Source organism: Podarcis raffonei, chromosome 2 (genome assembly GCF_027172205.1).
Source record: "Podarcis raffonei isolate rPodRaf1 chromosome 2, rPodRaf1.pri, whole genome shotgun sequence".
Taxonomy (NCBI): Eukaryota; Metazoa; Chordata; class Lepidosauria; order Squamata; family Lacertidae; genus Podarcis; species Podarcis raffonei.
In genome coordinates, this window is record NC_070603.1 from 44,625,099 (window position 1) to 44,642,374 (window position 17,276).

The window sequence follows — 17,276 nt, forward strand, 5'->3', positions numbered from 1 at the left end:
CTCAACATTTTAATGGGCCTTCCTCCTTCCTAAAAAAAAGCTTAACAACTTTGACCTGAACCCCCAGTTTCAGGTCACTGCCAGTTTTTACTCTGTGAGTAGATTGCAGTCTCTTGGGAGTTGGCCACCCCTGCTATAAGTGATTCTCATTTGAGCAAACTACTTGGCAAAAGGAGTGAGTGAAAGAGGGCAGAGTGAAAGGCTATTTGCATTATTGAGCCTGCAATCCTGTACCCATTTGTCTGAAACTTAGCTTCCTTGAACTAAATGAAATTTATTTTTGAGTACAGAAGATTGCACTATGAACAACAGGAGACACTGTTTAATATTCTACCTCTAAAGCAACAAGCTGACTATATTGCAATGGCAAAATGGCTCTGAGACTGTACAACTGTTCTGCAATCTGTATATGCATGCGAGATGCTATTTGAAACCTCACTGCATGGTGCCAAAGATGAAGGGGTTTAATTTCACAGAGATGTGTACATTGACCTTGGAATTCAGATTTGAAGTTTTCCGGTGACCTTTCTCTACAAACACTCAGTTATGTGGGCCAAAGTTTGCCTAGTGTGGCATTAGAGCAGTTAAGCTAATGGTGGCCAGAGGATCAATGACTACCCTGTCAATGTAAGCATGTTGGAGAAGATCATGGTATCAGGGAAAGGAGGCACAATCAGCAGGCAGAAGATGGAATGTGGTCCATACCTGTTGCTTACATATCATATAATTTCACAAAGCCAGAGTGATTAAATTTCCTAAGTCTAATGCAGTTTCTATCTCCTCTTTAAGGGGGGGGAAGTCTATGTCTTATCCGCACAGTCAGCTTAATCTGACTATATGACACTTCTGAACTGCCTATAACCTACAATCTTTTTTTAAAAAAAACAGTCTAGGAAGGTTAATCTGAAATCCTCAGATGTTCAAAGTATTTTAAAATTGAATTAAATTATTTTAAAAAGCTCTTTCAATAACTTCTGTTGGAACGACTACATTGAGGGCTCCTAAAGAAACAGGTATCTTCTCTACATTGGAAAGTGACCCATCCATACTTGTTATTAGAAGGAACCCAGGAGCCTCAATATGTAGCCCATATCTGCATTGCTGGCTCTGTCATGGGAGGAGGGAATGGGTGCGTCTTAGTATGTTCCTATGTGGCCCCTCTCCATAATGCTTTTATTGTACAGAAGCCATGCCTGATCAGCATCCTATCCTGCCTGCAGTGTAGGTGGATATGAGCTAGGTGCAGACCATTCAACATGCATGCAACTCAGGGCTATTGAGGGTAAATCTGTCACAGGGCCATTATAAGAGCCAATTGTGTTGGCTCCTGCTAACCTAGGGCAGAAGGACCATGGCTTTGTTCCAGTGCAGAGCAGGGGGGAATCTGCCTATTCTGCTTGCTCAAAGTCCAACTGTACTCCCAGGGTGCTGCAGAAAGAATATGTCCCATCATGCCTCCCCTGTTGGGTGCTGTGGCCAGCATAAAACAGCTTCCCCAATAAATAAATAATGGACTATGGCATGCATTTATATTTTGCTTTCCTTTGTAGCTTTGTTATCTTCCCTGGCCCACTGCAAGGAAAGGGCCAAGGGCAATGATCTCAGAAATCACTGAGAGTGCTGCTTATTTCCTCACTTCTGGAGTCTTTCAGCTAGGTACTTTAGACCGGTTCTTAATACGCTGGTGCCTTAAGGACTATATTTAGGCAGCCTCAGATCTGCTGGCATGGGACAAAAGCATTACCCTCAAACAAAGGAACCTGGTGACGTCAAGGCTGGTGGGAATGAAAAGGGAGAATAGAAAATAGGTTAGGGACTCAAACAAGACAGCCCATTATGCCTTGTGTGCAGAGCGCTGGCTCTCTCAGCTGCAGCAGTCCTAGATATTTAGGATTTTTATAGGGTATTTAAATGACTAGACAGCAGCCTCCCTCCTTTCAATACAAGTTTGGGCCTTGTTTTATCCTCAGACCCACATGCACACAGGAACTGCCAGAACAGGAAACACCAAGGAACCCATCCAGTCCAGTGTCCTGCTTTTGACCATTTCCAGAAATAAATAAAGACCGATTAAGAGTATAAGACAGAGGGTGTGTGTGTGTGTGTGTGTGTGTGTGTGTGTGGATGGCTGTGGAGTGCTCCACCCTTTTCATAGACTCACAGCTTGCTGCAGGCCAGGCATTTAGAATCCTCAGACTGTTGTGATATATATACCTTGAAAAGTGATTTCATCAAATCATGGAATTGTAGAGTTGGAAGGGACCACAAGGATCATCTCGTCCAACCCCTTGCAATGCAGGAATATTTCACCCAATGAGGGACTTGTGAGGCTTTGCCCTCATTTTTAAAGGTGTGTGCTTTCCAAAGCCTAAATCCCAGAGCCCCAGGCTTTGGTCAGAAGGAGCATGAGGCTGCCACCCTGCTGAAGTTAAGCAAGGCTAGGACTTGGTCAGTGCCTGGATGCATGCTGCTCTGGGATCCACAATGGGGGGGGGGGAGACACGATATAAGTGTAAATCCAAACCATTGCAATTATATAAACTTAGCTTCTTTTTCTCAAATTCCACAAGTTACTTAAGAACTATTTCTTCTTCTTCTTGAGGGCTCAATAGTTGTTGAGTTACAGGAATATAGGAATATTATGTACTGCAGGAGTGTTATTAAATGATGGCCGGGGGGCGTGGGCTGGGTTTTATGCACTAGACCCTGGATCTCCTGCTGCTCTCCCCTATTTTCTTTTAACTTTGTTTACAGGGTATGTTGAAAAGCACAGTACTGGTGAAGCACAGCTACCTGCCATCTTAATTTGCAAAAGGCCCAATCCCCATAGTAAGCTCTCATAGAAGGAGCCAGAGTTTGTTTTTCTCCTTGTCTGAAAGTCAGCCCATATTTGCATCTATACATATAAATCAGCATTAGGAAATGTTATGCAAATTTGTGTCATGGGCCTGTGTCACGAGTCCTTTAAATATCTAGCAATGCCCCTGATATTATCTTCTGTGTTGCTGCCAATCTTTTACCTACAATTGCAAGCTGGTCCTCGTGCTCTTGCTTTAAGCAACTGTGGGAGGCTGAGCCACAGCTAACCATCCTGCACATTCATTCATGCATACCTCGGAAACTTAAGCACTTTCCAATGAAAAAATAATGCTAGAAATGTGCCTATGGGTGGCATTCAGTGAAGCTTTACTTAGTGTAGACTGACTGAAATTAATGAAGATGATTACACTAGATTCATTAATTTCCGTAGATCTACTCTTACCAGGGGCAGGCTCTGGTATTATGGTGCTCTGAGGACAAAATTTGGCTCCCCCTCCTAAATATTTCTTACTTTGATGTCCTCTTCCCTTTCACCTTCCTTTCTGCGCTTCCTCAGCTCTGCACCCTGTGCAGGGGAACTGCCCACAACACCCTAAATCTGGCATTAATGCTAACTAAAACTTAGTTGGATACCACCGGATGTGTCTTCCTTTACAGACTGTCTGGGAACTCCATCTTCCCTGTTACTGATTGCCCCAGCTAACAGCTTGTGTCTGAGCACTATTCAGCATGCAGGTGATTCCCTGAAATATCATACACATCTATGCGTGTCTCAAAGAGTACCACTCCTGATTTCTCCCTTCTTTGAACTTTCTTCAGTGTTAAGATCCTCAAAGGGAAAAAAAATTCCTCTGCAGCATCTGCCCATGAAGTGGGCCTACAAGACCAGAGTAAACATTCATTTGTTTCCACATCCAGCTTCCCATCGTGGCCAGTCAATAGGAAGCCCAGTAGCAGGGCATGAAATAGCCTTTCTGAGAGAGGTCCATCACAGCACCACTTTCTTTAAAGACACGTTAAAACCCTTCTGTTCAAGAGGGTCATTAGATGTGTCTGCGGGAAGATGCCGTTATCTATCTATCATCTATCTCTATCATCTATATCTATCTATCTATCATCTATCATCTATCTATCTATCTATCTATCTATCTATCTATCTATCTATCATCTATCATACAGTTTGTATGTATTTTATATGCATGTAAGCTAATACTCTTAGCATCCTAATTGCTGCTATGTTTTTCCTACTGGATAAAGCAAAGCCAGATAGAAGTTATACAGTTGGTCAGGGATGGAGAACCTCCAAGCGGCTGACCAGATTAGCTCAGTGGGGGCATCAGTGGCATCAGGTGTGAGGCAGGTAAAGATACAGCTGCAAAGGAAAATCAGGAGCCTTTAAGTGTGCTCCCAATTGTTCCTTGGCAAGCAAGGCTTGCTGTCAGTGCTGATCAGCAAGCTCTGCTGGAAACTGCTGCACTATAGAATTCCCAGTTGACAGCAGATCCCTGCCCAGTCAGATCACCTGTGCTTACAGCTGGACAAGATGGGCCTTTGGTGGGTTCCAGCAAGGCTCTTTTTATATTCTCAGAAAATGGCTAAGGGCACCATCACTGTTGCAGAAGGTACATAACACAGAGCATGTTCAGTTGAACATACCTAGTGACCAAAAAGGGAAGGTAGGATGGCACATTAAACTGTGGAACACCTCTATCCCTCATGACTTTTGAACACATTTTTCTTTCCCCCACCCCAATAATTAAAAAAGGCTTTGATTAAAAGTTGATAGGTGCTCCAAGGACTCAAATTACTTCCAAATGATTTTTTTTAAAAATCCCAAATTTATTTTGTCTTTAGTACTACATGTTGCTACTGATCCAGTGCCATTAGTGCAGTATCCCCATCACTAGGTGATGCTAGTGGAGTTGGCCACCACCATTCTATTCATATAATTACACTGCCGGGCAAGCTACATGCAACAAACCAACACACAAAAGGAAGCTTTGGCAGCATTTGGAAAAAAGAAAAGAAAAGCAGCCTTGAGAGGGTTCGTGTGCATCCAGAAAATTATAGGAATGAAATGTAGCAAGTGCAGGGGATGTGGAACAGAAAGATGCCTGGTCGTGAAAATGTTAACTATGTGCACACACCATTTGCTTCTATGCTCAACACACTTACATACCCCTCCAACGTGGCTTTTCATTAAAAATGTGTGTGTGCATACACGTACATCATTGGGACTTTCTGACATGTTGGCATGCAGTGTGCTGTTACATTATACGCCAACTTGTGGGTCTGCCTTTGAAGACCATTTGGAAGCTCCAGCTGGTGCAGAAAGTTGCTGCTTAGTTCTTGATAGAGCCCAGGAACAGAGAGTATATTAAATCAGCATTTGCTGATCAGCACTGACTTCTGATTAGCTTTATGCTGTGAACCGCCCTGAGATCTACAGATGAAGGGCGGTATATAATCCTCCTCCTCCTCCTCCTGATTCAAGATGCAGGTGATCACCTATAAAGTCTAAATAGTCTGGGTGCAATGTCCTTAGAGTTTAACCTCCCATACAAAGCTACCTGCACATGAAGATCTACAAATGATGCTTTTATTGTATATTGCAATAATAATAATAATAATAATAATAATACCACCCAGCCCACCTGGCTGGGTTTCCCCAGTCACTCTGAGCGGTTTCTGGGCAGTGTATTCCTTCTATTTGAAATGAAATATCCTCTCACATCCAGAGCAGGACCATTTACTGGTGATGCTACAGCTAAGGAGTAGCCTCCTCAGGAATGCTCACTGGGCCATATTTTGATTCACTTTCTCATAGCCATTAAAAACTTGTTTATTTAATTAAGCATTTAATTAGCTGTGTTACCTTCTGATTTTATGGCCTCTGATTTTATGTCTCCTTCACTATTGCAAAATAAAGCAATCAAAATTAGTACAATATCAAAATATTTGAGCTGCCATGGTGGTTTTTGCAGCCATTAAGAAATACAAACAGGGCTGGCTTTACATTACATAGGAGGGTGTAACCATCAAGGTTTTTAAAAACTAGAGCATGAGACTCTTAATTTTAGGGTTGTGGGTTTGAGCCCCACATTGGGCAAAAATATTCCTGCATTGCAGTGGGGGGTGACTAGATGATCCTTGGGGTCCCTTCTCACTCTTATTTTATGAATCTATTATTCTACCTGGAATGCAGAAGAGGAAGCAATTCAGATGAGTGGGTGGCAGTCATGCTTGCCTCCCTAAACTTCTTTAAAACTAGTGCTGTATATGTGTGCTCCTGCATTGCACCAGGAGAGTGCAGATGTTTCATTTAAAATTTATATTTATTCCCATTTATTATTTTGTGAAATATCATTGTTTTTAAAGTCACTCCTCTGTTGCTCAGTATTTTATTTTATTTTATTTATTTTAGGGTAGTGCGTATGAGACACTTAAGTGGCTAAGGGTAGGGGCAGGGTGATTTTTCTTTGTGGAATTCTGGGATTCTGTCACAGTGTGGGGAAAGGAAGTAGCCTGATTTCACCATCAGTTATGTTTGCTACCCAAATCAAGAGAACAAAACCAGTCATTAGTCTGGATAATGTTTGTATCCTTCTTCCTCCTCCTCCTCGAATAAAAATCCCCAGGTTGGAAGGAGCTGAAGAGTACTCCTTGTTCGGGATAAAGAATGAGAGTGGGAGAAAAAGCAGCCGTGGCTTGGGTGAAGCGAAGGGAGAAATGTATGGTGGGAGGGAGCCTTCCAGGCAGCCTAATTTGATGGAGATAAAAGGAGGGCCTGGCTCAGCAGGCCACTCCATCCCCCAAGAGAGGAAAGAGCCATAGCTCAGATGCTTTTTTGCATCTGGGATATGCCAGAACTCAGTTCCAGCACCTCTTAGGTGGGTGCCATTGCCATTATAAGAGAACAAGGAAGGCATTCTAGAAAAACAGCACTTATTGTAGTGTATATGCTGTGCATGTAATGTTAAGTTGTGGGTGAAGATATCAGACGACACAGCAATTCTTCAAACAGCTCTTGTTTATTCACAGGCCAGAACAGAACAGAACTGAAGGGTTCAGCCAGCCTGCTTATATAGAGCTCCACTAGAACGCAACAGTAACCATTTTCTGTAACTATCCAATCACTGAATGTCACTTTCGATCCCTTATTTGCATATGTGGACCTGAACTATCTACAGTATCCCCCTGCTGGCCCAGGGTGAGAACTTCAGTACATAACATGTAGAATGTCAAATCCTTGGCACTGGCCTTCATATGGTAGGATGTGACATGTTGGTTTGCCAAAATGATGGCTTTCCCGCTTTGCTTCAAGGAAGGAGCAGAAGGTGCAAATGGGTGGGTGGATGATATACATTGGCAGACCACCTGAAAGAGCTTACACACTCACAAACTGTATGTATAGGCTCTGTACACACAACTGCAGGTCTTGCCTAGTCACATATGTATTTGCAGCATGCGTTTTGTTCCTCCTCGGAGCAGTGCTTGTTCCTGCTTCCTTACATGCTAGTCCCCCTCTCTCAAATTGCTACCCTTTCTTCACCCACCCTTTATAGAGAACTCAGATAATGTTGTGACATTTTTTAGTCCAGTGTTTCAGACCTGATTTGTGGCCAAAAAAAGAAACTGCTATAAAATACAGTTGCAGCACCAGCTTGTCCAGAGTGAGCAGGCAAAGTGGTTTGAGGCTTGCGGGGCGGGCGCTCCTTTGCCTTTTATCATCATCATCATCATCATCATCATCATCATCATCATCATCATTCTGTTTAGAGGTCCTGCCCAGTTTTTGTTTTTCCTGTTGATCCATGCAGAGGGGAGGGGAAATGAATATTTACACCTGGATTTTCCAGCCTTTCACAAATCACAGACTTGATCTGAAGCAATTAGGTGACATACAACACTTTTCTCCTTGCTGTTAAAAGCTGCAGATCAAGCAGCATAGCAGCATAGGCTGGTTAAGGAAGTTGGCAATCTTCCACACAGTAGGCAGAACTGAGCTATCAGCAGTTTGCAGTAGCGAAAGGGAAGGGCTGACCAAGTGAACCCTTGTGAGAGAATGGGAATGCTAAAAGTACACAAGAGCACTGCTATTTTTTTATCCTTTGGTGTATATGCCACTGAGGTTCAATTCTGGCTAGCAGTGTGCAATGCAACAGTTTTTTTTATTTTATTACGATGACCTGAAATATTCCTTGGTGCCACTTAGCTTTGAAAGCTTTTCAATCCCACCTCCAGTTGCAACCCTTGACAAGCAAAGGGCTAGCTAGATGGGGGGTGGGGGAGGTGATGGAGGGAGAGAGAGAGAGAAAGTATGAAGTGTATATTACTGGATTGTGCATCTGAGGCTATTGCTGCTAACAGCATGGCTGAGGCTGAAGCAGGGTCTCTGCCCTCCAGCGCAGACACCAAGACAGAAATACCATTGTGACAGACAGCTCTATCCACCCCTTTGCAGAATGCTGTTATTTTACAGTGATCTGTAAGAAACAGAGCAAAATAATGGCATCACTGAGTCTATCACACACACCACATCATCTTCCTACTCTGCTGCCTTTATCTTATCTTTCAAGAAGGAGCTAGGGTATACAGTAGGGTTTCCCCTATTCAGTGGTACCTCGGGTTACATACGCTTCAGGTTACATACGCTTCAGGTTACAGACTCCACTAACCCAGAAATAGTGCTTCAGGTTAAGAACTTTGCTTCAGGATGAGAACAGAAATCGTGCTCCGGTGGCGCGGCAACAGCAGGAGGCCCCATTAGCTAAAGTGGTGCTTCAGTTTAAGAACAGTTTCAGGTTAAGAATGGACCTCTGGAACGAATTAAGTACTTAACCCGAGGTACCACTGTAGTCACTATAGCAGGACTGCTGTAGGATACTGCCCTCAAATATTCCAATAAAAGCTGCCATTGTGCACAGTTTCTTTATTTTTGTCCTCCATTATTAGAAGCAAAACACAGCAGTGTAGTCCCAGGTAATTCAGGGGAATTTACTCATGGTAAACCATGCTTAGGATTGTAGCCAAAATTGAACTGTTTGTCTCTAGGGTAATGCTATAACATGCACTATATGGTGCTGCCACAGAAGGCTGTTCCACAGCTGTATAGGGTTCAGAATGTGGCAGCCAGAGTGATCTCTGGAGGTAATTGCAGGGTATGTATAACATATGTTCAGTCTTCAATGGTTACCTCTTTGCTTCCAACCTAGATTCAAAGTGATGGTGTTTATCTTTAGAGACCTATACAGTTTGGAGCCAGATTTTTGCCCCATAGGTGTCTTCTCCCATATAGAACTCCCAGTTTTTAAAGCACTTGTTCAGGTGCTAACAGCTCCACCCTCTATTCAGCTGATGGCTGGGGTGGGCCATCTTGTTTTCCCACCCACTCACCCCGCTGGGGTACGTGTTGCTTCCGTCATGTGGCTACCACTGGAAGCATGCTGTGTGTGGTGTCTTTTCCACGCTCTTTCCTTAATCATAGTCGGCATCATGCTGTGCTACCACTATAGAAATGTGCCATATGATGAAGAGAAATTACATAGTGAGAGATGTGTTGATGTTACAGCGGTGGAGAAGACAGACGCCAAACAGAGTCTGTTTTGAAAGGGAGCAGTATGATAAAGGCAATGTGACAGAATTATCCACTGCATGGATGCTACTAAACAATACAGTTTTATACATACCTGTTCAGAAGTTTCATTGTTTTCAGTGGATAAAACATGGCTAGGACCATCAGACCTAGGGGCCAAATGCAGCCCTCCAGGCCTCTTCTTCTTGGGACTCTCTCCAGGCCACACATTCTCCCCTGCCACAACCCTCGCTGGCCCTGCCTCACATCCTCCTTGGGTGTTTTTGCGTGGCTGGAATGTGCCCTTGAACTCAATTGATCCCTCTTGCTTTCCTGGATGGAGAGCAGATAGATGTTTGTGTGTGTAAATTTTACATAAATTGCTCCGCCTACTTTTTCCTCTGGCCCCGTCCCACCACTGGCATATGGCCCCAAGAAGGTTTCCCAGAAGGGAATGTGGCTATTGAATTGAAGGTTCCCTACATCTGGGAAAGAGGATCACTGGCTAAATTGCTCCCCCTGAAATCTTGAGTGTCATGCTGCTTGGATTAAAATGGCTTATTGGCTGGGAACGTTTTCCACACAATCACACACCTACAAAATAAATGTTTGCGGCAGCGTAGAAGAGATCCCCAGCAATCAAAGAAAGATGCTGCTCATGAATACTGGTTTGTCACATGGAGGCAGTTTCTGCAAGATTAATTCAATGTTGTATCCTTTATTGGGCATACATTTCATGGGAAGTAGCCGTAAGTCTTGTAATTCTCAAACTAGTGGAATGAGTCCAGATTTAAACCAGGGTAGATAAACCCATAACCTAGAACTACAGTGAAAAGGTTTATTTATGCTATAAAAACTTAATGTAATGGTCCTACTGGATCAGGTAGAAGACCCGTCTAGTCCAGCATCCTGTTTTCACAGTGGCCAATACAATCCTTGTGAGAAATCCGCAAGCAGGACATGAATGCAGTAACATTCTCCCCACTTGTGATTCCCAGGACTTGGCATTCAGAAACATGCTGCCTCTGAAGGTGGACATAGCCATAGATAGGACATATATATGTCCTAACAGCCATAGGTAGCCTTATCCTTGTCTAATCCTCTTTTAAAGTCATCCAAGTTATGTCTTGTGGGAGCTTATTCTAAAGGTTAACTGTGCACTGTGTGAAGAAGTAATTTATTTTGTCTATCATTCATCTTCTAACATGTTCAGTGCTATTGGAGAGGGAGAAAAACGACCGAATTTCTCTACGCCATGTGTAATTTTATAAATTTCAATCACATACCCTGCAGTGTTTCTCCAGTGAAAATAGGGACGTCATATTCCATCCCATCCAACATTTTCCAACAAAAATAGGGGCATCCTGTTCCCCTTACTTGCTTTTCTTTTCTAAACTAAAACTCCCCAAATGTTTTAACCTTTCCTCAAATGAGGGTTGCTCCACCCCCTTAAACATTTTGGTTGCCCTTCTCTGAAACTTTTCAAACTCTATAATATTCCTTTTTAGGTGAAGCAACTGGAACCACACACAGTATTTCAAGTGTGGTTGCAGCATAGATTTTAAAAATGGCATTATGATATTGGCATTAAAAAAATACTCAAACCGTTTCCTAATGATCCCTGACATGGAATTTGCCACACACTGGGTCAACATTTCCACTGAACCTATCCACTATAACCCCAAGGTCAGTCACCAGCACCTCAGACTGTATTAGCATAATCATTAAATTATATTCTTTTGTCCAATGTATATCACTTTATACTGGCTTACATTTAGTTGCATTTGCCATTTTACTGCCTGGTCACCAAGTTTGGAGAGATCCTTTTTGAGCCCTTCACAATCCCTTTAACCAATTTTTTTTCTTAAAAAAATGTTCAGGGGTACTCTCATTTTGACTCAAGAAAATCACCATTTTATAGTTCAAATTGGGGGAAATAAATACAGTAAACAGACAAAAGTACAAAGATTCACAAAATGTTTAGGGTTATGTGTACCCCTGCGTACCCCCAGAAAAAAAGCTCTGGTTTTAACCACCTTGAACAATTTTGTATCATCAGCAACAATTATGAGCACACTGCTGACCCCCAACTCCAGATTGTTTATGAACAAGTTAAAAAGCACAGGTCCACTTTCTACACACCTTCTTTGGAAGAACTGTCTGTTTATTCCTACTCCTTACTTCCTATTCCTTAACCAATTTCTGATCCATAAGAGCAGTGCTATTTTTCTAGAAAAACAGGTGCTGGAACTCACCATGAACGCCTCCCTTGTTCTCCTATAGTGGCAATGGTGCCAACCTGAGAGGTGCCAGTTTCGGTGAGTTCCAGCTGAAAAAAAAGCTCTGCATAAGATGATTCCTCTTAACCCATAACTGCTTGGGCAAGGGACTTTTTCAAAAGCATTTTGAAAATCTTAAATACACAAGGTTGACTGGATTACCTCTATATGCTTGCTGATACTCTCATTAGCTGAACTGAGCTCACAGTCCAACCCACTGGAATTCACTATTTGTATATTGGTGTAGCAAAGACAACACTGGAGCTACTAGAACTATTTTAACAAGTGGAGTGTCAGTTTGGCTGACTTGCTCAGATATCTCAGCTTTATGTCCATGACACATGCACTTTACAGTTCTGTGCCACACACATGCAACCATCTGCACATTTCGACTTTGCAGATGGTACACTGACTTGTGTATGCACATTTACACTTGCATGTCTTACTAACACTCACTCCAGCAGTATCGCATTTCTTACATTGAACGGCGGTTCTAACATTGCCCCCACTTCCACCCCAGGACTTGGTAGTTACCAACTGCATTCACTATAAAATGTGTAAAGTAAGGGAAGCCCATTCTGACCTGATTTTTATACCAAATGAGGGCATGAAGGCGGGGTAGAGATATTCATGTTCCCGCTTTCCAGTAGAAAGATCTAAGTCTACATCAGAGAATTGACATCAGTCTAATCTGCCAGGGTGTGGGCTGCTGAGAGATGCCATTTGTATGCAGGTTTTTCCTACCCCATCAAGCTCTGTGTGTGTGTGTGTCCTTCTCTCCCTGTAGAAACCCAACTGGGTTTGGTTGGGCTGTAGCCCCTGCTATTGGTTCTAGGCCATCATGTGCCAAGCCTGACCGAGGCTTTGGGATGCTCTGTGCTTGCATTAAATCGATCCACTGCTGCACATTAGAGCTCAACCTGCCAGTGAATCAGACCTTTTCTTTCTTTTTTTTCCATTTTCTCTCCCTGCCTGCCTGCCTGCCTCCCTCCCTCCCTCCCTAACACCAGTCTTATTTTAGCTTACCCAAGAGGAGGAGGAGGCGGTGGAGGAGAGGAGGAGGAATACAGGGCAGGAAAAAATACTAGACATTGCAGCAACCAGGGAACCCTTATGAGTAGATGGTGGATGGCAACTACATCTCTTGTCTCTCTCATTTTTGGATTTTACAGGATGTCATTGCTGCATTCAACTCCAAGCTGAGGCACAACCGACACACACGCTCTCTCTTTCTGTGTCTCTCACACGCACACACACTCATACACGCAATCACACGGGAAAAAGGCAGGAAGAGAGACCGCTGGATAGCAAGAAGGGGGGGAGCTCAGCCTTCCTCAGCTTCAGAAGCTTAAAGAGAGCCCAAACCATTTCGCCTTCAGATCTTGGACACTGCTGAAGATAACAGGATGAAGCTCCTGTGAAAAGAAACCTTTGGAGGGGGGATTTTCTTTTGATTTTAGGTGTCTTTGGGGTTTTTTTGTGTGAGGGGGTATTTTTCTGCTTTTTAAAAAAGAAATATCTTTTTTTCCCCCATCACCAATGCAGTACTTTATTTCTCTATCAGTGAGATGGGAGGGCATGTACTGATTTCATAAATCTTACAGGAAAAAAAAAATATATATATGCTTTTTTTTTCTTTGCGAGTGCAAACATTTGCCAAGCTGTCCGGCACAGAGGAAGCCTGCATTTCTCCCATCAAATTGCATTGCAAATACCTAGACAGTGAGCCTAATTTTGATGGCATCTTTTTTATTTTTATTTTTATTTCAATTTCCTTTCCCTCTGGGCTTGAGAAGAGAGGCAGGAGCAAGGAACTGGTGCATTTGATTTCTTTAATTGCATTTTTTCCCTCCCTCAGTGGGGAGGAGGTGCTGCTGTCGCTACATTTAATTGTCATTTCCCCCTCCTCTCCCTCCCAGTGGCAATGCATTTTTTATTCTTTAAATTGAAATATTTTTAACTGATGCTGCATTGATTCTTTTTCTTTTTCATTGTAATTAATTTTAGGGGCATTTTGGTGCATTGGTCTTTTTGCTCCCCCCCCCCCACCAATTGCAACCCACAATTTTGGGGTGATTTTTTCCCCTTTCTTTTTCTGGGGTGTGGCTCCCACCCTGACAATTGCAACCTTTTGGGCAGAGGGTGGGGAATTTGTACATCGCTTCCCCCACCCCCCCTGCAACGGGAGGCGAGAGTGACAATGTCCAGGATCTCTGCTGCTTTTCCCGACCGCTCTCCAGCTTGAGTGCCCCTCCCTCTGCTGCAAGCTTCCCTAGCAGCATCCTACAGCAGCCGATGGGATGTGATGAGCTTCTTCTTTTCTCCGGCAGCATCCTCAGCGGCGTAACCCCCGGCCCTTTGCTCTTTACAGGATGGCTCGGTTTGGAGACGAGGTGCCAGCCCGCTATGGGGCAGGAGGTGCAGGGGGAGCTGGCTCCGGAACGGCAGGCGGCGGAGGTGGCCGGGGTGCTGGGGGCGTCCGGCAAGGTGGTCCCCCGGGGGCCCAGAGGATATACAAACAGTCAATGGCCCAGCGAGCCCGCACCATGGCACTCTACAACCCCATCCCCGTCCGGCAGAGCTGCCTGACTGTCAACCGCTCCCTCTTCCTCTTCAGTGAGGACAACGTGGTGAGGAAATACGCCAAAAAGATCACCGAATGGCCATATCCTTTCTGTGGGGGGGGGGGGGCTTCCAGCAACCTAGGCCGCAGTGAACATCTCAAACTTAAGGGGGAAAGAGCAATGGCAAAGCCTGTGTCCCACTTTGGCTCCTGCCTGCATGCCTGGCCCACCCTATCTCTATGCATGAAGCCCACCTGCACATCCCCCAACCCAGCGACTGCATACCCATCCCATTCATGCACCACATCTGGATCATTCCTGCATGTGCTACCCCACCTAGTCAGCATGTCTCTACCAAGGGACCTTTATCTTCCACCCTGATTTCTCAAGGCACGATTCAGATGCATGTATGCAACCCTCGAGGCTGACAGCTCTGTCACTGAATGCATCCTTGCTCTGATCCATCTAGCTGAAATGCTTAATTGATGTATTGCTCCCCCCCCAATGTCTCTCTGCTGATTTTAAGTTGTATATTGCCTCGTGGATTTCTCTCTCTCTCTCTCTCCCCCTACATGCAAGCCTCCCTTGTGCAGGGGCCAGTTGCCTCTCACCAAGCCAAGCATCTCCTGCTTTCTTTATTCCTCCCTTCTCTCCCCCATCCCACTTTACCTCTAATACCTGTTATTGAGCTGCTCTTTCAAGCCAGCTGTCTTTCATCCATGCAAAGACGGGTGGGGGGGAGGGTCGGGAGGAAGGAGAGGACGAGGAGGACCGATAGCATCAGTTTTCATTTCCTCTGGCTCAGGGTTTTGGAGACTGCATTTGTTAGTCATGCCTTCATTTCCCCTTCTTCAGGCAGAGGGGCATATGGGGCCAGGCTTTTCATGTGCCTTCTGGAAAGTCAGCAATCAACTTGGTTCCCAGAGGTGTGCTGTGGAGAGTGGGGCTTCAAAGCACTGTTTCTAGCTAGTTGCGCAGAAAATAAAGGCCCTTATTAATGGGGGAATTGTCAGGTAGTGTTGAGACAGGAGGAGCCAACCTCAGCCTAGACTCTAGAAAAGGCACATGGTGGGCAAAGAGCAACCTAATAGAGGCCCTCTGAGCCAAGTGTAGCCCCCATACTAGAGATAGAAATCAAGAGAAAGGGATGTGAAACTGAACCATCAATACGTTCCACTGAGCACATTATTTCCCCTCCTCCACCCTCCCAGTTTTGAGGTCCAGCATGAGATTTCAGTGCCCCTCTTCATTGATTCATGGGTCTGCTATCCATTATCTACTATCCAAGTCCTAGATATGTTCAGAGAGCCCAGGGTAGTATTTTGGGAGTGGCATAGGGTGGTGAGAGATATAGGAGGCATGTTGGGTTCATCTGCCTCTGCTGGGCCTTGCAGGGGGAGAGGGGGCTTCTCAGGTCCTCTGATGGTGGAGAAAAATGCAAGATCCACAGCCGCTGCCTCCCTCACATCAACTCGGTATGTAAAAGATCTTGCTTTCTGTTATAATAGTTTGTATAGTACTTTGTATCTTGTATGGGTCTTTGGGTTTCATAGACTCTAAACCTATGCCTACCTTGCTTAGAAAAGTTCAGTGTCTGCTACGAGTCAGAATATGGTTTAGGGACAACATATATTATGCCTGGAGAGGTAATTGTTATTTTGGAATGTGCTAAAAATCCTGACACACTCAAGTGCAAGGGGCTAAAATAAGAGGCAGATTGCAGGGAGATGCTGCATTCTAGAGCAGGTGTGCTCTGTGTGTGTGTACGTGTGTGTGTGTGTGTGTGTGTGGAGAAAGTCTTTTTAAAGTGTAGTTGTGTTGTACACAGCGTGTGTGTGTGCAATTTTGTCATCCGTGTGTGAGAGGGAATACACATTTTGTATATAGGAAAGTGAAGGTAGAGCAAGTCCCTTGAAACCAATGAGTTAATGCAGGTGTAACAAGTCAATCGGGTTACATTGCTGGTTCCTTTCTTATCATACAGTAGATACTTGCAAATACGATTTTCTTAAAATACATACATTGAAAATTATCAAGCTCACTATTGAAATACGGATTACCAAGCATGAGCACTGCAGATATTTGATGTTAGTAAAAGTGGGTACTGAAGAAAACTGTAGGGCGGATGGGTGGAGACAGATGTGTGATGGATAGATGAAAAGCGAACCAGCCAAACTCCTCTCTGTTTACTGTAATTGTTTATAGATCCTGAGAATCTATTGAAGTATCATGTTGTTTGTGCTTTATTTATTGTTTCATGTGAGTTTGCAATGCTCCTTTTGTTTTTAGGGAGAGGAATGTGATAAAATGTGGGAGTTTGGTCGTGATGAGAGCAGTTTAATCCTGTAGATGAAGTGCTGGCTTCCCTCCCCCCTTCCTGACAATCCAGATTGTAATCTCAGATCAACCACAATCTTATGGGATTACGTTAGGCAAGTTATCCTAGTAATCCTTTTAGACTTAATTTATATCTGTAAAATGAGAATAAACAAACCACGGCTTATAGGGTGAGATTGTTGGAAGGATAAATGAGACAAGGATTGCAGTGCCCTTTGCACAATAAAAAAAGTATTATAGACAATGGCCACAATGTCTGAGCCCTGTGGGTACATGAGGGGCCCATTGTCAGTTATGGCAGATAGAGCTGTGTAACCACACAGAACCTTTCTACCTCACTACCATAGCCTTCAATGTGGGAGCCCTGTTTCAATGCACAAGGCTACCTCATTTTCATTATTAATGGAAATCATAGCTATCATCTGTCTAAAAAAACCCAGTTCATCTCCAACAATTTCTCCTTTTGTTACATTTTCCCTAGTGTCCCATCATATTCTTCTAACATTCCATCACGCTGTAGATTAGGGGCTAACGATGCTTAGGCAAACCTGCCCCTCCAAAGGGTGGTGTCTTCTCCTCCTCCATTGCCAGCCAAGAGAGGTTGCTTTTGCGGCACTTGGATGTGGTATTTGGGGCAATGCAGATTGTTGCCTTGGCTTGCTGTGCTCCCCATCCCTCCATCCCATTTCAAAGTGATCATCC

The 17,276-nt window shown here is 44.0% G+C and overlaps 1 protein-coding gene across 16 annotated transcripts in view; it reads left to right on the forward strand.

The window, feature by feature from the left end:
• CACNA1A (calcium voltage-gated channel subunit alpha1 A) overlaps positions 1–17,276 on the forward strand; it is a 275,590-nt gene that overhangs the window by 45,870 nt on the left and 212,444 nt on the right. For 15 of the 16 annotated variants that reach the window (XR_008328860.1, XM_053376385.1, XM_053376381.1 and 12 more), the window contains exon 3: positions 14,045–14,337. Coding sequence is in view for 15 of the 16 variants with exons in the window: in XM_053376385.1 (XP_053232360.1) it covers positions 14,045–14,337 (293 nt within the window). In the remaining variant the exon portion in view is untranslated. Of the gene's footprint in view, positions 1–14,044; positions 14,338–15,640; positions 15,713–17,276 lie in introns of those variants that run through there. The other variant, XM_053376393.1, reaches the window with a different exon arrangement.